Below are 21739 nucleotides of genomic sequence, written 5' to 3' on the forward strand. Positions count from 1 at the left end.
GACAAGCGACGTCACAAAGCCAAGCTGAGGCATTAGAGTTAATAAGAGTGGCTATAATGAAAATGTCGTCTCCAAAACCAGTGCAGAGATAACCATCTCAATGTAACACCACTCTAAAAAAAAACTGTTCCAGTCTTCACTGGCAGCTACACAGCAAAAATACAAGAGGCAAATCAATGTCATTGCAGAACAGTTACAAGAGTGCCTGTGATGGATGCATGGTGCAGTGCAGCGAGGAGGAATCACACCACGTCCATGCCCAGACCCCTCGCCACCTCCGTCAGGGCCTGGACTGCTCCAGATGTCCCACTGCCATCGCAGTCCTCCTGCGATAATCCTCCAGCCTCCTCCTCAATGTGAGGGATGGTGCTCATGACACAGTACACAGGAGAGTCACTGCCTCTGGGGCTGGGCTGGGATGAAACGTCCTCACCTCCAGAGAGCTCTGAGGAGTACGAGGACGAGGAGCTGGAGGAGGGCGAGGAGGATCCTGCGGGAGAGCTTCGGCCGCTCTCTGGCGCGACCGCAGCCCTCTTGTTCCGGCTGCTGGTTCTCTGGCTTTTCCGAAGGCTTTGTGGCTTTTTGGCCATGTTCTTCATGATCTCCTTCGTCACTTCCACGGTCTCAAACCGCACCATGTTTACTTTTAGGAAGCCGTCTACATCCTTCCTGTATCTATGAAGAAAGCACATGAAACGAACACGTATAACATATTTATTATTTCAGTCTTTATTAATTATTACTTGAATTACATTTGATGCACCCCTGAGGGCTGAGAAGGAGAGTGGAACTGGGAAATTGTTTCATTGACAGTGGTGGAATGTCACTAAGTACATTTACTCAAGTACTGTACTTAAGTAAAATTTTTAAGTACTTTACTTGTCTTTTCTTTTCATGCCACTTTCTACTTCTACTCCACTACACTTCAGAGAAATATCGTACTTTTTTACACATGTAGTTTATAAAATACGATGTTTTATTAAAAATGAAACTACCCAACAATATACAGGCATACAAGTCCAGCTGAAATGATTAACCACATAACTGTTTTTATAGTTTCCAGTTTCTAAAATGTTAGGATTTTTCTGCATTGAGTGCTTTTACTTGTAATACTTTAAGTACATTTTCCTGATGATACTAAAGGCCCAGACACACAGAGCCGACGCCCAAACGTCGGCAGAAAAGGCAGTTGGGCTGATCAGTCTCACCAAATTGGTCAAAAAAGTGCCTCGGAACACACCAAAGTGTCAAACTCGAGTCACTGACCTCGCCAGACTGTCCAACGGCCGATTATCGGCTCTGTGTGTCCAGGCCTTAACATACTTTTACTTAAGGAACATTTTCAATGCATTTTTACAGTGTGGTATTAGTACTTTACTTAAGTAAAGGATCTGAATACTTCCTCCACCACTGTTCATTGGTAATTGGCTGTTGTGACGTACCTAAAGCGGGAATGTCCAGAGGGCCATTTCAGCTCATGCTTCTTGCGAAGGTGAAGTGTGAGAGTGTAACACCAGGAGAAGACCTTATCACAGATATGGCATTTATATTTGGACATCCCCCCGACCTGTTGGCAAATATCACGTGATGATGTTAACAAGAAAGCGTCATTAACAGTCAACAAGATTACAGCAGGTTGACGATCTAACAAACCTCGTGTACTCTCTTGTAGTGGTGGCTCATGGTTTGGAATGTGTGACACGAATAATCACAACCCTCCACCGTACAGTGATACACAGTGCCCTCGTTGTGAACCTCTGTGTGCTTTTGTAGATCGCGCTGGTTCTTAAATCTGCAAACATATATATATACATACATACATACATACATACATATAACATACATATATATATATATATATATATATATATACACACACACATATATATACATACATACATACATACATACATTATATATATATATACATATAACATATATATATATATATATACATATAACATATATATATATATATACATATATATATATATACACACACACACACACACACACACACACACACACACACACACACGACAACAGAAGTTTACAGTCTTTAAATACAACTTTACACAAAGGTTACATTCTAATTACGTTATGATTACTAACAATATTTATATTTTGAAACATATTAACCATGATTTTTCTGCAAATCAAATTAGTTAAAATACATACCAGAGACCCTTACAGTACATACACAGGCAATTACTACAAAATGTTGAATTAATAAATTACTAAAAGGTTTTTCCATTGTTTGGTAATCCAATGAAAGGGTAGCGGTAAGGAGATGCCTTCATAAGGCCATATTTTGGTAGTTTTAAGGTAAAGCTCCTGTTTGTATATGGAGAAGATATTAAAGGGCCAATATGTAATATAGTTACTGTAATAAATCCAAAAATGACCCCAATGCGTCATCAGATATTAAGGAAACATGCTAAGTTGAAATACTACAATGTATAATGCCAGTATTTTCTCCTTTGAAATTTCCGCTCTGTGACGGAATTTCTGTTTGTGTTTTGGCCTGTGTGTTGTTATCAACTGCCCAGTTTGACAGCCAGGCTGGGTAGCCAGATATACCTGTAGAAACGTAAAACCCAGCACGCTACAGCTGTAACGTTAGTACAGCCATGAAAGCAGCAAAAAAACGGGATCAACGGAGATAGATTCTACCCGACCTAAAAAAATAAAACGGCATGTTTCTAACAGTTGCGTGACAAGAGACGTAACGAACCCCGGGGAAATATCAGAGATGTATTTGAAAGATGGAGACAGCTTAGAGCCCAAAAGGATGCTGAGTTGGCTAATTACCTCCTGAACAGGTAAGCATTAGCTTCAAACTAATTTATCACGGCTACAAGGGACGGACATTTTATGTCATTTCAACATTTATGTACTCACACTGAATTATATAGCTAGAGTACCCGAGTTGGTTACTCGCAAAAACAAATTGAGACACAGCCAGTAAAGTGATCCTGACTGGTCCTGGCTAACGCCGCCATGCTAACCCTGCTAACTGCTAAAGTTACCGGAGGACCAGGCAAGCGGGCCATGGCTGTTTACAACGTGTAGCCTGTTCAGCGGCCGTAGCCGATAACGGTGAATTATTTTAAGCCAAGAGAGGGGGGCTGTAAATCGAGAAGAGAGGACATTGAGTTTGCAGTGTGTTTAGCGACTGTTGCTGTAATTCTAAGCCAATAAAGTGTGTTCAGTCGGGTGGAGAGGACGGCAAGGTAGTGTTATTTTTAGCGGTTCCTACCGTAATTCTAAGCCGAAAAAGTGTGTCTGTCAATTGGTTACAGAGCTCCGCGTGAGCACGGCTTTTATGACTGTCAATATAGCCAGCATCTAACGTTAGCTTGTGCTGTGAAGTAATGTCTGGCTATGTGAGACAAGCGTCTAGCAACATGGATGCTGTGGTCTCAGCCTGGAAACCTCTGTGAACTTCGAGTCTGGGGAGGAGGGGGCAGGGGAGACGACTCTCTCCAGTATTTTGAAATTGTACTGCAGTAACTATTTAGCACTAGCTGTCAGTATTACATTTTGCACCTTTAAAAAGGGGCTGTTTTGAAGGTCTACCTTTTGTCGCAGAAGTCACATGGGAAGGGCCGCTCATCACAGTGGCGGAACCTGATGTGGATCTTCAGAGCTGCCAAAGTGGTGCAGGTCATGTCACAGAAGGGACACTTCACCTGATTCACTGCGAGGAAAAGAAAAAGTAATTATTAAATATAACCTGCCAGTCCGAACATAACTAACTGGATGGCAATATGATTTTGATGAGCATCTAAATGGACTGGACTGCATTACGGCCTAAACTGCCTTACTGAAAAACATTTTTCCATGCACGATTAGTGAGTAAACACCTCCTTCAATCTTTAACAATAATACGATCAACAGCCATAATGACAATCTGATCAGGACCGAAAAAATGTATAATGAAAATGTTACTGTTTCCTACGACAGTGTATTAGGCCCTTTGTAGATTAAAAAATATATAATAATGTGGATCCTTGACAATAAAAACAAAATATTTCTAAGTTTTTCTTTAGTAAATGTAATTGTTTCTTGTAAATGTACAACTTCTTATTTTGTAAATTCTGAGTTTTTTTCTCTGAATATTATTCCCCTTCCCCGGATCCGTAATTTTTATTTTTACACACACTTTATTTTTTTTTACCTACAGAGGCACTAATAAGCCATCATAGTTTCCATCTACTTTAACATAACGCAATAGTTACAATGGATGTAACACTACACATTTCAAATAGTGATAAGAAATTAGCTCATCATCACACTGTCAAAAAGACAGTAATGAGTCTTCACTAAGATCTGACCAAAGCATTCCTGAAAATGTTAATGTAACAAGAATTTAAGATTAGAATTGTAGAAAATGATTACCATGTTGACGAACGTGATCCCTCAAAAGCCTCTCGCTGGAAAAAGCTTTGCCACAATGTTCACACACCAGAGACTCTGCTCAAATGAGATGAGGTGAATGTACATAAGTCAGAATTTAAGCAATATATTTAGCGCAGCAGCATCCTAGAAAAATCAAGTGTCCTTCTCACCTACTGGCTCAGCCTGTCTGTGTAGGTGGTCAAACAACTTGGTGTTGCTGGAGAACATGCTGCCACATGTAGGACACGCTACGAGTCTCTCCTGAGTGTGGCTCCGCATGTGTTCTCTCAAACGGTATCTGATTTTGAAGAAAGCATCGCAGCCTATGATAAAAAAACATTAAGTATAGATAAGGTTAGACATGAAGATAGACATACCAGGACCGTCTCTTTGACTTCCTCTTACTCAGTCGTACCTGACCAGGGGCAGAAGAGAGCCAGCTGATGTTGTTGGAAAGATTGCGGCTCAGCACTTTCAACGTGATTGTCCACATGTCGGTAGAACCACTCAGGATTGTTAAATGTACTCTATAGAAGGACAAAAAGATAAATTCTATAATAATGGTGCAGCCAGTCATTTGATACAGATGATTATTTAAAAATACCTACATCACAATGCTCCCACTGGCAAACGTATCCATCTGATCCTTCAGGAACCAGGTTGTTGCTGTGCAAGCCTTGGTTGCAGCTGGGCAGATCAGGGCGGGACTTGAGCAGCTGTGACCCGACGAACTTGAGCTTACCGTGGTAGTTGTGGAAGTAGGCATGGACCTCCAGCTCCACAGGGCTACCCATGGATACAAATTCACATCCATTCCAGAGACAAGCATACTCCTCTAAAGGGAGGGAAGGAGTAATTATTGCAATGAAGAAAGGACAGTTATTACAGAATGCACAGGGAGTATACTGGGTTTGACTAAAGGCTGTGTTATGCTTCTGCGTCGAATCGACGGCATACCCCCGCAGGCCCTCTGCATCTACGCCGGATCCTACGCCGTAGCCTGACGTGCACCTCTGATGCACGTCTCTCGGCCATGGCTTGGCAGTGTTGCATTTCCCCCCCGACCTATTTCCTGGTTCTCCTTCTCCATAAACAACATGAAATCAAGGAGAGGGTTAACTTTTCCTGCTAAAGATGTCTCACCGTGGTCAGAAAGCACAGGGGAGACACTTTGTTTCTCTCAGTATGACTCTAGAGTCAATGCTCGCTCCGAAGCTAATCGCCGTCACTCTCTCACTTCTCCCTCTCCCACACACTCCCCCCACACACACACATGCCGGCTCGACGCGCACAACAGCGCACAAGTATAAACATCAGGCCACTTACGTAGGCTACGGCGAAAGCTCTGCGTGGAGCCTCCGCAGAAGCATAAAACGGCCTTAAGTAGGGCTGGGTAATAAACTGAACATTTAACAACACAAACCTTTAACCAAACTAATATACGCAATATCAGTATTCTCAGTAGATTCCTTCAAACTAGCTGTTGCCTAGTCCTCTAATGCATCTGAAAGTCCAACAACATCTAAACCAGTGTCACTGTCATTCAGTGTGTACTCGTGTCCTTTGTGTGGCTTCATTCATAGCAGAGAAAATGAAGTCAGCAATGCTCCTGTCTAACTCAAACAGAGAACTTCCCTCAAACGTTGGAGAAACCGCTGGAGGTGCCTTGTCAGTCATATGGGCAGAAAATAGTAGTTGCTTCCAGAGAAAACACAAGGAATTAGTTTGATCCCCCGAGTGCCACGCAGTGCATGGCCAATAGGGGTGTGAATCTCTAGGCACAGCACGATTTGATTCTGAGGAATACGATGCGATAATAAAACGATTATCAACGCGTCAAAAAGATTTATTTCTATACATGATTTATTTTTTCTCACTGTGTCAGAACTTGCTACTTTTAGAACATAGCAAATGTGTGATGATCCATAATTAAAATAAACAGGTGAATTTACTTCCATTATCTTTTTGTTTAGTTAGACATAACTTACATTATGGGTGTAAATGCAGACAGTGTTTTCTTTTTCTCCACTTATTTTGAAAAATGTAAATGTTCAACTCATTGGCCCTAATCCTTACTGTAAGAGTTAAGGCACTCAAATACTGGTATATTGTAAATAAGGAAAAAAATAAAGAAAAAATAACACAAATCTCAGTTATCCTCCATCATAAGACCCTGAGTACTTTGACCATATGCTTATAAGCAAGTGTGGTCAGGGTTAATTTCCGTTTAGTGAAATTTCTGCATTGAGATATAATCAGGGCTTAATTTGAGCCGGAACACGTCAGAACATGTTCCGGCACCTCCGACGTTGGATCCGGAACCTTTTTTATTGGACACCTCCTGTGTCACCATGAAAAATGAATCGCCTAAATGAAAAAAATAAATTACTGTTTGTGTAGTGTTTAATGTTGTTATCTGTCTTGTTAGTCTTTATTCCCCATTGGAGTTCCACAAAAATCTTGTGTTAGCATTTTCGATGCGTTTTGAGGTGAACTTTCAGGGTGAGAGGGACGGAGGGATGGGAGGCACTTCAACAGCACGGCGCTGCTCTTCAAGTGACACAAGCGCTTGTGCTGGTTGAGACTGCTGTTACAGTCTCATTTCACCAAATTTCATCAAAGTTTGCTTAACTTTTTCAAATACGCTGGCCAGTCAGATCCCAAATGAGCAAAAAACGTTTCTGCCGATCAAGAATGTGGAGACCACGGTGGTTTTTTTGGTTAATTGAATAGTCCGATGGATAATTGCTGCTTGTAAAAACAATCGGTTTTTTTTACATTTCGCACCGATGCAGTGCATGTTCTAAAATAAAAATAAACATTGTTAAAAAACGTTGTTTAGGTTTTTTTAGTCAGAGAAGCTACGTAGGCAGTGTCATTTTTTTTCCGTTCCGTTACCTCCAACCCCCGTTTTGAGTCGCCGGATCCACCCCCCCCCTCTGTGCTCCGGGACCTCCCACTTTACAAATTAAGCACTGGATATAATCTTTCAAAAAGAGAATCGCGATGCATCTAAGAATCGATTTTTCCCCCCATCTCTAATCGGCAAGAAAAAGTACAGACATAAAAATCACATACTTGATCACAGCATGTCTGTGCCGTGCTATCCCATTACAGGAGATAAACATTGTAGTCATCATTGGAAACAACAAGAGAACTACACACTAACATTTTTAAATGTCTCTTGCTTAAGGGGCCTCTGTGTGCCACATCTTCACAGATCACAGATGAGATCCCATGATTGGCTAAATCTTGATATCCCACTACTTTTAGGTATCTTTACTGTACTTATTTATTCTACTGTGCTATAGTCTCTTGTGCAAATCAGATATTTATGTCAATTAGCTAGATGCCCTGACTACACAAAGGTTAGAATGACTGAACAACTGTCATTTTGATTTCAGGTCATATCTTTCAGCCCTACAAGTGACCCATAGCCTGCTGTTTGTATTGTATCCTCCTCACTCACCCAGCTCTTCTAAGGCATCGTTGTCTCCCAGGTAGTCATTTAAATGCAGTGACATATGATCGCTCAGCTCCTCCATGGTGCGGCCCTTGAAGTTGCATGAAGCCCACTCACACACCACCTCAAAATTGTCTAGTCTCTTGGTTGTCATCATGATGGCGATCACTGCGTGCTCAGCAACATACAATCCACACCACCTAAACAGAAAAACATACAGCGACATTTTAACAGAGATAAAAAAAAAAAAAAATAGACGGCGGGCTACAATAACGTTACCTTAGCTAAGTGGCGATTTCACTTGTTAGCATATAATGCTAGCTAGAGGTGGCTGGAAATTTAAACACAGGCTAACTCACTTAAACAAATGTTTCAACCGACGTTAGCTCTAGTTAGCTGGAAAGTTATCGGCTGAGGGTTACACACAACTACAATATTTGCAAGCGTTTTCATTTCCGACTGTTTACTCGTTAACGAAACCAATAACTAGCTAACTGCTCATTATCTCTAGCTTAGTACGTGTTCATAGTAACGTTATAATAGTTTGGCTAACAGTCTAGCTAACGCTGAACCTGTCACAGGTTTGTAATGTAACTCTGTCGGACATTTCCCAATCAGCTAACGTTTGTCATAATGTTTTAACCGTTTGACATCTTAATGGGGAATTTGTAAACCCACACTAATGTTTCCGACACTTAGGATACACGGAGTTTCGTAAATGCTTCTTACGAGTATTAATGTCACTTGCTGCAGGAGCTCTGTTATCTGAGCTACCTCTCCTTCCCTCCTCTGAGCTTGTCTGGTTTTGTTTATTTCCGGTCACTGCCAAACTAACGGAAGTTGGTCTTCTTCGTCCTCTTTTTTTAAATCAAGACCTGCAGAGACCAATTAAATTAAATTGCAATTAAAACTAATTATGTGTTTGATAAATTTCTTTTGTATTGTAAATTATTGGTATTACTTCTTCTTCTTCTTCTAATTATTATTATTAAAATTATTATTATATTATTATTAACTGTGTATATACCCCTGGTTTGGCCAGTTTTGTGTGTTTATGTAGTCTATAGCCTACTTTACAGTCCATGCTGCACACACACACACACACACACACACACACACACACACACACACACACACACTTTATTCTGTGATCAAAGGCATAGAATGTCATGGCAGGATGTGTGATTATTTATTATATATGTGATTAAATGTGTCCTCCATTAAGAGACACATCTTTGTTGGAACAGAGCTCAAAACTTAAACACTTTTGTACTAAACTGCAATACAGCAATAATACTACAAAATACTCCAGTACCTCAAGAAATATCTTTAAAATATCTTCAGAAATATTTTTTTGTAGCTATCATGGCGTCCATCGTTCCCGAAACTCCCAGCGCACAGCTTGAGGACCCGAGAAAAGCCCTTCTGGAGGTCCAAAAACAAAACGAAGAGCTGGTCTCAGTGAATGCTGGCCTGGTGGAGGAGAAAGGGAAAACCTTGAAGGCTCTACAGTCAGAAAGAACAATAAGGAAAAACTTACAGAAGGACAGGAAACTCAAGGAGCGAGAGAAAGATGAAGAGATCCGCCTTCAAAGAAAAAAATCTCACAGAGTCACTCAAAAGCCACTGGAGTTCAGAGTTCAACCGGTTCAATGCATCCATTAAAGAGGAGAACAAGAGAATGAGACAGGCCTGGCAGGAGGAGGTCAATTCTATCAAATTGAAAAACAAGGATTTGATGGAGTTAGACCAACTTTGGAAAAAATGGTGCATTGTAAAACAGGAGCAGGTAGTCGTCGAGCTCAGAACTGTGCAAGAGGCCTCTGACAGTGAGTTAAGCCGGGTCATTCTGGAAATGGACGATCTGATCAACAAGATACTAACTGAAAAGAAGGCGCTTGAAACAGAGACATTGGAGTGTGTGGCCAAGCTACAAAAGAAAGAACGTGAGGTCATCCAGAGCGAGATGGCTGCAAAGGAGGAGATCTCCGAGAGAGTGCAGGAGCTGCAAAGAAAGAGCAGAGAGATGGAGGACGAGTGGCACATCAAAGTGGCCCAAATGGAGGAAGAAATTAAGATTCTCACACAGCACAACACCGACCTCCGCCTCAGCCTCCAGGAGCTGCAGGGAAAGAGCAGAGAGATGGAGGACGAGTGGCACATCAAGGTGGCTCAAAGGGAGGAAGAACTAGAGATCCTCACACAACACAACACCGACCTCCAGGTTCTTCAACTCAGCCTCCAGGAGCTCGCCCAGAAAACTGACAAGGAGAAGGCGAAGCTGAAAAGACAGGAAAAGAAGGCAGAGAAGGAGGAATTAAAAAGACAGAAGAAAGAAAAGGAGTAGATGGAGAAAAGAGACAAGAAAGAGAGGAAGGAGAGAGAAGAAAGAGAAAGAGGAAAATGAGAAGAGAGAGAAGGAGGAATTGAAAAGACTGAAAAAGGAAAAGGAGGCGGAAAAAAGCACGAGAGGAGGAGAGGAGAGAGAAGTAACATCCTTTCTTTCCTCCTCCCCCTTCTCGTCTTCACTCCTATTCCCCCAGCTCCTTTCCCCACCTACTACCCTCTACCGCCAGACTTTACTCCTCTAACATCAGGGCTAAAGTCTTGTGTGAACTGGGCATTATCTATTATCTGTCTATTATCTATCTCCCGTCCATCCTCTCTCCCTCCTCTTCTGAGGCGACATGGCAGCTCAGTGATTGGGACTGCAGCCTCACAAAAAGGAGAAGCAAGCGTGGCTATACTCTGGGTGATCCGGTCTCCTGCCCCACTTCAAAGACTTGCAGGTTCAACTAAAGAAGTGTAGGGTTACTCCGGGTGATCCGGTTTTCCTGACACAACAGAAAAATGATTGATATAAAACAAAACAAAATTGAAAAAAAAATCCCTTATCTGTGTCTTTTAAAAATGGGATGTTTTTAAACTAACACAATCATCTTGAAAACTCGACAGCAAAGGTTTTATATATTTACCTTTTTTTATTTTCTGTAAACTGAAGCTGGTCTCTCATTTTCAACTTAACAATATGAAGTGGTTCTGGAGTCTGAAGGCTTTATTACAGCTGATACCTTTCATACAACAGGGACATTCTGCCCTCCGTAAAATAAACGTTAGACTTTGAAAAAGCTCCTCCTTGTAGTCACCCCTTTCCATTGTTGAGTGCCAAAGAAATACGACGATGATACATAAACATAAGGATTTACTCTTCATCCAGAACAATGAAATGAAAACCAGGACCATACAGCGGAGGCACTGTAACTAGGAAACGCAACTGTAAAACAGATTTTGTACTATCACAAAATCTCTTATGTGATACAGTCTTAGAGAAAAAGCATCCCCTTGACATTTTCTACAATCATTTTAATATTGATCGCAATTGTTATCCATTCAGACAAAGGTAAACATGTCCTATGATACACATACTACATGTGTACTGATGGCTTTTTTATAGTTCAATGTCAAACAGAAGTTATATAAACAATGTGCAAATTATGTGCTCAATACTAAAAGCGGTTCTGTGCACCAAAATACAAGGAATCACATACTTTCACACATTTACACAGTCTCACACACACACACACACACACACACACACACACACACACACACACACACACATGAAGTGGTTCTGGAGTCTGAAGGCTTTATTACAGCTGATACCTTTCATACAACAGGGACATTCTGCCCTCCGTTAAATAAACGTTAGACTTTGGAATAGTTCAGCTTGTCAATGAGAAGACATGTATTTTAAGAATGATGTATTTAACTTAAATCTTTTGTGAAGATAAATGTTTTTCAATTTTAACTATGATTCCATGATTGAAAGGTAAAACATTTCAATGAATAAAAACACCAACACTAAAAAGCACTCAGGGCACATAATAATCAAGGCTGCAGAATACTACTACTGTAATAGCAGAAACTAGTAAAAATATATATCAGGGGTGCCCTGGTAGCTAAACAGCAGAAACAAAGATGTTTTTAAAATTTCAAACTACCATACATTGGATCAAAAATAAAATGGCTTAATTTATTTTTTTTAAAAAACAATGCAAATGCTACATTAAAAAAGGTGACTATTAGTTTCTCTCAAAGAGAACACACACATATCAGATAAGTCATACATTTTGCTAAATTGGAATTATAAGGATATATTATGAATATTTGTAGGGAGTCAACCAACCTTTTTTTCACCTGTAGCAACACTAATATGTTGCAGGTCAAATGTATAATTTCAAGTATATAATCTGGCACTGACTGCTGAGATCATGTTCGTCCTTTGTGTGTTTTGTTGTATGGGTGTTGTTAAATCATAAGTCTTTATGCCTAATATTACCTTTTACCACCACGCCAAACTCTGTTTATAGATTTCCTTGAGTTGAAGGCTTAACACTCCCAAGAAAAAGCTCCTCCTTGTAGTCACCCCTTTCCATTGTTGAGTGCCAAAGAAATATGACGACGATACATAAACATAAGGATTTACTCTTACAATCTTTGTTAATATTCCATTTTTTTAGTGTTTAATGGGATTTTATTGCATTCATATCATATTTCTGTTTTTGTATGTATGTATGTATGTATGTATGTATGTCCCAATATTATTGTATGTCCCAGTATTGTGGATGCATGTGTTTGTGATGACCTGATGATCTGTACATCAACATCAGTGCCATCAATGTAGTTTTTGTCATGTGTAGTTAATAATCCTGACATAGCGAGCCTCACTATGGTTACGTTGCTCTCTCACATTTTCCATGTTGTATTAAAAGGTTTCTTTGTGTTGGCAAGCATTCGGATGTCCAATATATCAACAGAGATTAGAGCCACACAGGCATGGACACCTATAAAAACTGGACTTAAAGGAGGCGAAATCAGAGCTACTTTGCTTTGCCTGCAGCCACCTTACTTTTTATCCACGTCCACGTGATGCTATGAGATTGTGAATTAGATCTTGTCCACTAGAGGTCATCATTTACTGAACACCAGCACCACACTATGCCAGTCCAAGAAATACAGTATTTTCATGAGGCTGTGTGTCTCCTAATGTGAAGTTGCTACAACTTAAATGAAGTCACACAATATTGCACACTGATATCTACAATGCAGGTGTTTAAAATAGCTATGTTGTGGTGCACATTTCATCCACACTTGTATGTCAAACAATGGCTCAGTGCAGACTCATAAACTGGCAACTATCATCCGTGGCCTGTCCTAAACTGCTGGACATTTAGTTTACATACATTCTATGGCTATAGGACCTTTTTGTACCCTTTTTGTAACTGGCAGTTACTGCTTCAACATGACAAAAAAGGACACCCATAAATGATATAGTATATTTCACACACAGTAAAACATGTGTATGAATTCTCAATTCTACACCTTTGACAAAATATAATAGGCAATGAAGATGAGACTGTAACCAGCCAGATAAGTCTTTTATAGACAAGAGCTTAGGCAGCTCCAGTGCCATTGCGTATCTGTTATTCAATATTTCATGCTGCTCTGCAAACATAAGGGCCCATAACAACTGAATTATTCATGCAGTTTTATGTCAGGATGACTGATTCACAGGGAAATGACCGCCAGCATCCAAAAGCTAGCTAGTGAATGAACTGAAAAAATGATCAAATCATGTTTCCAAATTACATTTGGACTTTGAATCTTTGGTTTAAACATTTTGCATATCTTAGTTATTAAATCCCTGCAGTGTAAGCACATGGAAAAAATGATGCACCGATAACATCTCATATTAAGAAAAACACCCTTTAAATGGCTCTAAATGGTGGCTGACTTTTGAGGATTAAAACATCTGCTGTGTAGGGCACAACATGCCTACTCTGAAAAACCTTACACACCGTGCTTACTTTGGCCTCTAGGAGTGCTGTGGGAATAAAATCCAGGCCTGGTAAATGTTTTCTAAGGCCTGTTTTTTAATGCTGTTTAGGTTAATTTTGTATTCTCGGCAACATAGCCACCATCTCCTGCAATTTCACTGTGCTAATTAAATGCCTTTATATTATCCTAATATTTAGAAAAATATACAGCAGAATTTACAGAATATGTTTTGATGAGTAAAATTACTCATCATTAGAATTTAAAGGCTGCTGCATTAAATCCACACTTAATATTAAAATACAAATATTAAGTAAAAAAAATATAGTTTTAACATTTTTTTTTTTACATTTCTGCAATTCAAAAGCAATATTTTGGGAGATTATGGGTGTGACGGTAGAATACAGTTATTCAATTTACAAAATACATCAAAGAAACACTAATGAGTAAAATAAGTCACAACACAGGATCCTGTATCATTATTTTAATCAGAGTTCATTCAGAGCAAGCTGAGAGTACAAGCACAATATCACAACATGTTTTGCAGCGGTATGACGTTGTCATTCATCATTTCACTCTGGTCTGACGCCACACGCAGTCCAAACCAGACAGCATATACAATGAGAGATATAGCACCAGGGTGTTGGAGTGCATAGCAGCACATCTAGTGGTTGGGTCAGACTTGATGCTAGCAGGCTGCAGGCTGTAGAGGTCATACACAAAAACATCTCTCACTCACTCTCACACACACACACACACACACACACACACAGAAGCTAAACCTGGAAGCAGACTCATGGTGGGTAGTGTTCCACTGGGCTCTCACACACTGCGGCCATGTTGGCCACGAAGGGTTTTAGTAGAAACACCTCATATCATGCTCACAATGAACAGATGTGATTTGCGCATTTTCAGACAGCAGCATTTTAAAGAGCTGAACGACAAGTCCTGGCCCATTCCTTGTCCTTTAACACCTGGAGAGATCAGCCCATTCAGAGTGACATTTATTGAGTAGATACGATAGGTTCTCCCTTTTTCAGGCCTATATGCATAATTATTTTTCTTCTTATTTAGCACAATTACAGCGTCACAGCTCAGAGGAGCGGATGGAGTACAATGTCACAAAATACTGAGTCATCATAAGAACTGCAGTATTCCTACTAAATCGAAAGAGTGGATCTCCATTTAGATTGCAAGAAAATGTTTGTGGGTGAAACCATACTGCTGGTGTGTTTAGTTTATAGCTTTAACAGCCACTAGACTAGGATTTTACTTAAGTGTATGTACTTTTGTTTTTCGGTGTGACCAGAATCTATTACTACACATGCATTATATTTGAAAAGGTCTTGCTCCTGTATGTTTATCTTTAATGGCTCAATTTACAAGCTAAAATGTGACTGTGACATATAGTCTGCTAAAATGTCGCTACTACCAAAAACGGGGTCCTGCATGCAAGCTTTAGCAATTATATTACAGTTCATTTGGTTTCTTAGCAACCAAACTGATAAAACCAGATATCATCCAGAACAATGAAATGAAAACCAGGACCATACAGCGGAGGCACTGTAACTAGGAAACGCAACTGTAAAACAGATTTTGTACTATCACAAAACCTCTTATGTGATACAGTCTTAGAGAAAAAGCATCCCCTTGACATTTTCTACAATCATTTTAATATTGATCGCAATTGTTATCCATTCAGACAAAGGTAAACATGTCCTATGATACACATACTACATGTGTACTGATGGCTTTTTTATAGTTCAATGTCAAACAGAAGTTATATAAACAATGTGCAAATTATGTGCTCAATACTAAAAGCGGTTCTGTGCACCAAAATACAAGGAATCACATACTTTCACACATTTACACAGTCTCACACACACACACACACACACACACACACACACACACACACACACACACACACACACATTTTGCAGTGAAATTATTTGGATTATTCTAAAAGCTCAACATCAGTGCCCATTCAATGGTGAACAATATATGACAGGACAGCAAAAACAACAGGTAAGGAAATAAACCAAAGGGAAGAAATTTGCCTAATTCATCAAGTCACCTTTTTAATCACGCAGTGTAGAGAGGAACTACTTTTACTGCTTCGCTTCAGCCAGTCTATTGCTAATCTCTTTGCTCTTCTTTGTGACAGCTCCATCTGGTTTTGGTTCTGGGGCGCCCAAAGACGGTTTCTTCTTGGTTGACTGGGAACTAGCAATCTGCTTCTCTTTTGACTTTTTCACAATTTTCCCTGTTGTTGTTGTTGGTGTCTTTTTTGGTTTGGGACGAGAAACTGGTTTATCCACCTGAAAGAGAATAGAGGTGAAAATATTGCAAGATTAAAGGCAAAATAGTCAATTCAACCTTAACTGATGTTAAAGCAATAGTTTGATATTTTGGGAAATGCACTTCTTTGCTTCCTTGTCGAGAGATACTGTTCTCATATCTGTCCATTAAATATGAAGCTACAGCAAGCAGCCGGTTAGCTTAGCATAAAGACTGAAAACAGAGGGAAACAGCTAGCCTGGCTATGTCAAAGGTACAACAACAACAACAACATTTTAAGGGGGGGGTTATGTGCCGGACTATTTCTTTGCCAGGGAGCAGTGACTTACTGTCATGGTTTCCACTCTTTGTGCTAAATGTGAGAGTGGTATCAATCCTATCGTCTATCTGTTCGCAAGAAAGCATATAAGTGCATTTCCCAAAATCTCAAATTATTCCTTACAAATGATTGCTTAAATCATGGAGACTCTAAATCATGTCAAAGTCCTATTTTAGCATGCAATACGTACCCTTTTTATCCTGTTACTTAAAGTTATGACAGGCAAATGACACCATATGGTATAGGTGATATTTGCATTATATGGTTAGTGCAATGAAGATAAAAGAAGAAGAAAAAACAGCACAAAAGGTGCATTTGTGCCTTTCCTTTTATAGAACAGTGGTTCGTGCATTTTTCTATGACATTTTAAAGAAACCATAACATACAAAGTTAAGGGTTTATATTAGTATATGATGTTAGTCTTACTGTACACTTTAAATAATGAAATATTTTGGTAACATTCAACTATTAACTGTGGTGGCGAAACCTAGACATTTAGGAAGCAGGCATGTGACTGGAGGATCGCTGGTTCAAATTCCCATACCAACTGGTAAAATTAAGCAAGGCACTTAGCTTCTCTCTGCACTTGTGGGGTTGCCACAACAACAAAAGACTCAACCTCCCAGATGTTTAATTTGTATAAATGAGTTGGTGTACAGCAAAAAAGTTGCAAACATGCTCAACTTTTGCTGAATAAATAAACCTTAAAAACTTGTATATTGTAAGAAATGACAATGTTTGTAAAAGGCTTTTTCTGACAGTAAAAATGAAGGGCTCTGTTTCTGTGAATAAATGGGTTGTAGTAATTTTGTTGCCACAAACGACACGTTAGTCAAGGTGGAATATGTTAACATTGGGCGTGGTAGAGGAATGTGTCATTCATGGCCAAAAAAAACCTTAAAAGCAGTGTACTCTGCACTATGGTGATTTTCACAATACAGTCCAGATTCACATTTACTAATTTTCAGTACACTTTCTTAATGCTTTGGACATTGAAGAATAAAATTAGATCTCCACGGCTGCATCATACTGAGCTGCTAACTGTTACTACACAAATCAGACATCAAAAGCCAAAAGGATAACATCATCTGCAAACAAGTGTTACCAATGTTTGATACCACTTGCCATTGGCACACACCCTGTTGTGCCTCTCTTCCCACTTGTATGTAGTAAAATTGATGATGAGCCAATTGTGTGTGCAGGCGTGTAAAAACTGATGAAATACCATTTTGCTTTTTTTTACCATTCTTATCGGTTACTTAGAGGTATCATATAAGCTTCTTTGTTTCTTCCATTTTTCAATGAATCCACACTCTTGCATAAACCCACAGAATTTGCAGGGTCAGTTTTTTTTTAACTAAGCTGCATAAAAGGTGGTGCAGGCTATGAAGTGGGCAAACAGTGAAGCTGTGGCTGATAGTTTTTGCAGGGTTGCATATAGCAGTTGGGTGATACGTGTGACTGTGGCTCGTACTGGCCAAGGCGCATACTGTGTGTGTATGTGGACAATATGCACGTTTGCGTCTGATAAATTTGAGGTCAGCCTCCATGCCTTCTAGAAGAAGCAGAGAACACACCTGACTACAGCAGATTTAGAACAGAGCTGCTCTCAGTCTCTGAGACGTCCTACAAGAATGAGAGAGGGAGTGGCCATATGAACACACTACTAGAGACACATTATTAACCAATGTTGTTTGAACTATCGATAACATGCACGCAGATACCAATATATGTTAGGAATATCTTCAAATAAAGGCCTACATTAATAGAGATGACGTCACTGGCTGCCAAACTGATGCAATAAATATTTTCTGCATTGGCATGTTGTTTTAGTTAAAATTTACACAGACTGGCTATTTAAAAATTTCACTGGCTGATGTATATGCATGGTGGAATAATTTAACAATGGCAAGTACTTATTTTGTCATTTAAAATGTCTTAAAATTGAGATATGAAGCCATTTTGTTGGTGTTAGTGGTAATTCTGAAAACAATGAAAACTCGCCTGCCATCAGTTCACATTGTATAACATTTACGCAGCAGCACTTCCAGTGAATAAGTACTCAAGTTCAAAACACAGTAAAACTGACAAAGTGTGTTAATCACAAAGTACTATACCTAGGGTACAGCAGGGCTAATAGAGTTTTATACATGGCTATAATTCAGTGTACTTAAAGGAAACTCTTGTAAATAGTAAATGGTGGTACCAGTACTTCACAGACCTAAACTACCATCAGTGGATCTGTGTGTGGGCATGCTCCCACCTTGGCAGGTTCCTTGCTAGGCTCATTGTACAGGCTGCGTATCCTCCTGCGCTCCATAAGCTTGTTGTCAGCGGGGTGAGCCTTCACCTGCTCCCCCTTGTATGTGGCGCTGTAGCTGGTTTCCAGACTGGTCTCCTCCACTGGGGGTTTGTACTGAGATGGAGCTTTAATGGCCTTCACTTGTTTCACATCCTTATATGCCTTGAACTCAGTCCTAAGAACAATGGAAACAAGCAAACAGAGAGGTTTTTATGGCTGCAAGTATCGATTAATCTGACAATTATTTTCTCGATTAATTGAATATCTTTGGATTTGGGCCTATTATTTTCTTGATTAAAGATGAAGAAGAAATGCATTAAATATTTTCTAAATACTCTCATATTGTGGAAGATGGAACCAGAGAATGTTGAGTTAAGGAGTAATCGATTATCAAAGTAGTTGCTGATTAACTTTCGGTCAAACTAATTGATAAATGACAAATACTCACGCCCAGGAGCAGCTATCTAGATTAAGTTTAATAGAAAGTGTTGTCCACTTAAAAACATGGCAAAACTAAATTTGACTGGTCTTATAGTGACAATGAGAGACTCTTCTATGTGTCTATAATGTCTATTGTTGACGATAACTCCAGGCTGTGTAGAGCTCTGCTGCCAATTTATTGCTAAACATTTGATTTGTATCACAGGATCATAGTTGCCTATTCATTTCTCCATACTGGCTGACTGTTTTTTGTTTGTTTTTTTAGCATTGATGTCAGAATTTGATCTTTAGATGTACTTTCTAAGTTCTGTAAAACCTGACATAGCAGCATGTATTGTTTTACCGACTGTAAAAAGCTAAAATCGACTTTTAAACACACCTATTATATATAATAAGAGGTACATTTTCTAAGATACTATCAAGAGAAATGCAATGCTCCACTTCAGGAAATTAACCTATTTATAAAATCAGCAACTATAGATATTGAGAGATTATTCATATTGCTATATACTGAAACAATAATTAATGCTTTTATCACTGGTAACTAACTGGTATTGCAGTGTATAACTGAATTATGTTTTTGTCCTATTATTTGCTGAAATCAAAGCTATCTATTCAGTGACTAAGAAATTATTTAATTGAACAGGAAAGCCTGTTTTAATCAATAGCCTACATATGGGTTTTACTTCACCTCTGGTTTCTTTGTTTATTCTTCTTGTAGGCCTACCTGTCTGTGTTCTTCTTTTGTACAACTGCCAATTATTAATCTATAATTCATTAATTATGTAATCAGATTACATTTTTTAACTGTTCACTGTTTAATAAGTGGCACATTAAGTTTATTGGTCACTTGAGTTCATTTGAAATTATCATTTGGAATACATTTCTTTTATTCACAAAATTGAAGGTACCGGTACGAGAACAACGAATGTTGGGGAGGCTGAAACCAGCAAGTTAACTGGCATGCATCATGCCTCCCTAATTAAATTCAGAGGTAGCCTGCAAATAAACCACATGAAGACACATGATTACATTTAGACCCTTTCACTGGCTCTACTCATTCATGGGCTATACTGCATTGATTTGGTAGTACTCTGAGAGAGGAATAAATCAATAATGCAACCTTTATCTCTGGCAATATCAGTTTGCTTTGGAAATCGCTGGAGATTGTAAGGGGAGACCATGTGCAATAGGCTACCAAACATCCCTTGGTGATCTCTAATGTTTCATCACTGGACAGAGCAGTGTGGCCCACAGAGGCTAGCATGTTAGTTGAAATGCTTTCAGAAATGGGATACTTGTATGCAACACCGTTAATAGCCTCATAATGCCTCAGTTGTTAACCATTCTAAAGCCACAGTTAAGCTAAATGCTTTTATTTCATAGAATAAGTGAAACACCCTTCGTACTAGGCTGCATGATGATGGCTCACGCTCTCGCAGACTTACCTGTAGCTGCTAGAAGTCGTCATAACCTGCTTTATCTGTCTGTTGAGAGCGTCTGCTGCTGCTCTGCCTTTCCTCTGCTCGGCGCTCGCATCTGCAGCCACTTGTGCCTCTGTCTTCTCACCCGTTTGTCTGTCTGCTGACTTTTCCCTCTTCACGCTTCTCTTCGTCGGCTCCTTTGATTCTTTCTCCTGCGTTTGCTCCTCGAGCTCGCTCTTCTCCACGCCGCTCTCGGCCTCGGTGGCCGCATGCTCCTGTGCTCCGCTCCCCGCGCTCCGCTCCGGCCCACCGGAGGTGCTGGTGGCGGCGGTGGGGCTGGGTTTGGGGATCCAGGGGTGGTCGTGCTTCTTCGGTATAGGCCAGGGTTTATAATCCTTCTGGTATTGAGTTTCGGTATTGAACGGGGCTGCCGAGCGTTGGTACTGATTTCTGGGTTTGCAGCTGGGCTCGGGGCGCACTTTCCACGCCTTGAAGTCTTGGCGCATGACGGACGCAGAGCCATCATTGCCCGCTGCGGCACCCGTCGCGGGCGGTGCCTTCCCAGCCTCCTGCTCACCGGGATGGGGCTGGGTTTCTATGGCAATGGCTCCGGCCCTCTTCAGTTTCGGCTGCGGGTGATGGGGAAAATGCTGCACGTCGGCCACATCCGAGTATTTGGTGAAAACCAAAGGCACCGCGATGTCCCCTTTGTCCAGCTCGGTCCAAAAGCGGTTGATGCAGCAAGCACGCGTGATGCACGGCCATGCCATGATGATAAATACTAGGAGGCTGGCGAGAAAAAGATGTGCAGAAAAAACTCTAGACGAGGGATAATAAAGAAGGTGTAAATAAACGCCCTACTCACGACTCGAAGACTTGCAAGCGTTCGGTCCGGTGCCTCACCCTGTACCCTCTGTTTCTGCCCAGTCAGGGTTATTCTTCCTTAAAGCTTGATGTTAACTCTCTGTTGTCACCGATCTTTGCCAGAGACTACGGGAAGTAGATCCCCCACGCCTCCCTCTCTGTCCTCCTGCAGGCTATTTGTTCTGACTGAAGTTTAAAGGGACTTTAGGGGTTTGCTGTGTAGTGCACGTTGCTGTCTGGTTGCGCATCAAAGCGACCCCACCCACATTCGTGTGATGCTTCGAGATGCCCGGGGTCTATGAGTTTGCACGGTGAACTATCACCTGAGCTCGTCACCGTCTGGCCAGCAGAGAGGGAGGAGACACTGATAATCTGAATTATATAAAGGT

The 21739-nt window shown here is 40.3% G+C and overlaps 2 protein-coding genes across 8 annotated transcripts; both read right to left on the reverse strand.

The window, feature by feature from the left end:
• Positions 1-35: 35 nt before the first annotated feature.
• zgc:112083 (uncharacterized protein LOC550461 homolog) lies at positions 36-8736 on the reverse strand. 3 transcript variants are annotated; one of them, XM_031296447.2, is made up of 10 exons: positions 8594-8736; positions 7871-8064; positions 5010-5236; positions 4817-4928; positions 4572-4724; positions 4402-4476; positions 3580-3700; positions 1654-1792; positions 1443-1567; positions 36-675 (listed from the first exon to the last, which is right to left on the reverse strand). In XM_031296447.2, the coding sequence occupies exons 2-10, from the start codon at positions 8019-8021 to the stop codon at positions 243-245; spliced, it is 1536 nt and encodes a 511-aa protein (XP_031152307.1). In that variant the 5' UTR covers positions 8022-8064; positions 8594-8736; the 3' UTR covers positions 36-242. The 3 variants fall into 3 exon arrangements, with proteins under 3 accessions (XP_031152307.1, XP_031152308.1, XP_031152310.1); XM_031296448.2 differs by having other exon boundaries at positions 7871-8063; positions 8629-8695; XM_031296450.2 differs by lacking the exon at positions 8594-8736 and adding an exon at positions 8543-8560.
• Positions 8737-14168: 5432 nt separating this feature from the next.
• Positions 14169-21683, reverse strand: map6b (microtubule-associated protein 6b). 5 transcript variants are annotated; one of them, XM_031296441.2, is made up of 4 exons: positions 21352-21678; positions 20511-21275; positions 18583-18796; positions 14169-16020 (listed from the first exon to the last, which is right to left on the reverse strand). In XM_031296441.2, exons 2-4 carry the CDS (start codon positions 21254-21256, stop codon positions 15811-15813), a joined length of 1170 nt encoding a protein of 389 aa, XP_031152301.1. In that variant the 5' UTR covers positions 21257-21275; positions 21352-21678; the 3' UTR covers positions 14169-15810. The 5 variants fall into 5 exon arrangements, with proteins under 5 accessions (XP_031152301.1, XP_035857404.1, XP_031152302.1 ...); XM_036001511.1 differs by having other exon boundaries at positions 21397-21677; XM_031296442.2 differs by adding an exon at positions 17897-17945 and having other exon boundaries at positions 15784-16020; positions 20511-21679.
• Positions 21684-21739: the final 56 nt, after the last annotated feature.

This window comes from Sander lucioperca, chromosome 5, assembly GCF_008315115.2.
Source record: "Sander lucioperca isolate FBNREF2018 chromosome 5, SLUC_FBN_1.2, whole genome shotgun sequence".
Classification (NCBI taxonomy): Eukaryota; Metazoa; Chordata; class Actinopteri; order Perciformes; family Percidae; genus Sander; species Sander lucioperca.

What these genes read in the sequence shown, in the direction of transcription:
- map6b (XM_031296441.2), bottom strand. Translation starts at nt 21,256, where the DNA reads ATGGCATGGCCGTGCATCACGCGTGCTTGCTGCATCAACCGCTTTTGG. An exon ending in ACGACTTCTAGCAGCTACAG is followed by an intron (nt 18,797 to 20,510) that starts GTAAGTCTGCGA and finishes CATTGTTCTTAG; the next exon opens with GACTGAGTTCAAGGCATATA. An exon ending in CTAGCAAGGAACCTGCCAAG is followed by an intron (nt 16,021 to 18,582) that starts GTGGGAGCATGC and finishes ATTCTCTTTCAG; the next exon opens with GTGGATAAACCAGTTTCTCG.
- zgc:112083 (XM_031296447.2), bottom strand. Translation starts at nt 8,021, where the DNA reads ATGATGACAACCAAGAGACTAGACAATTTTGAGGTGGTGTGTGAGTGG. An exon ending in TCTCTTCTGCCCCTGGTCAG is followed by an intron (nt 4,725 to 4,816) that starts GTACGACTGAGT and finishes TTTTTATCATAG; the next exon opens with GCTGCGATGCTTTCTTCAAA. An exon ending in ACTACAAGAGAGTACACGAG is followed by an intron (nt 1,568 to 1,653) that starts GTTTGTTAGATC and finishes ATTTGCCAACAG; the next exon opens with GTCGGGGGGATGTCCAAATA.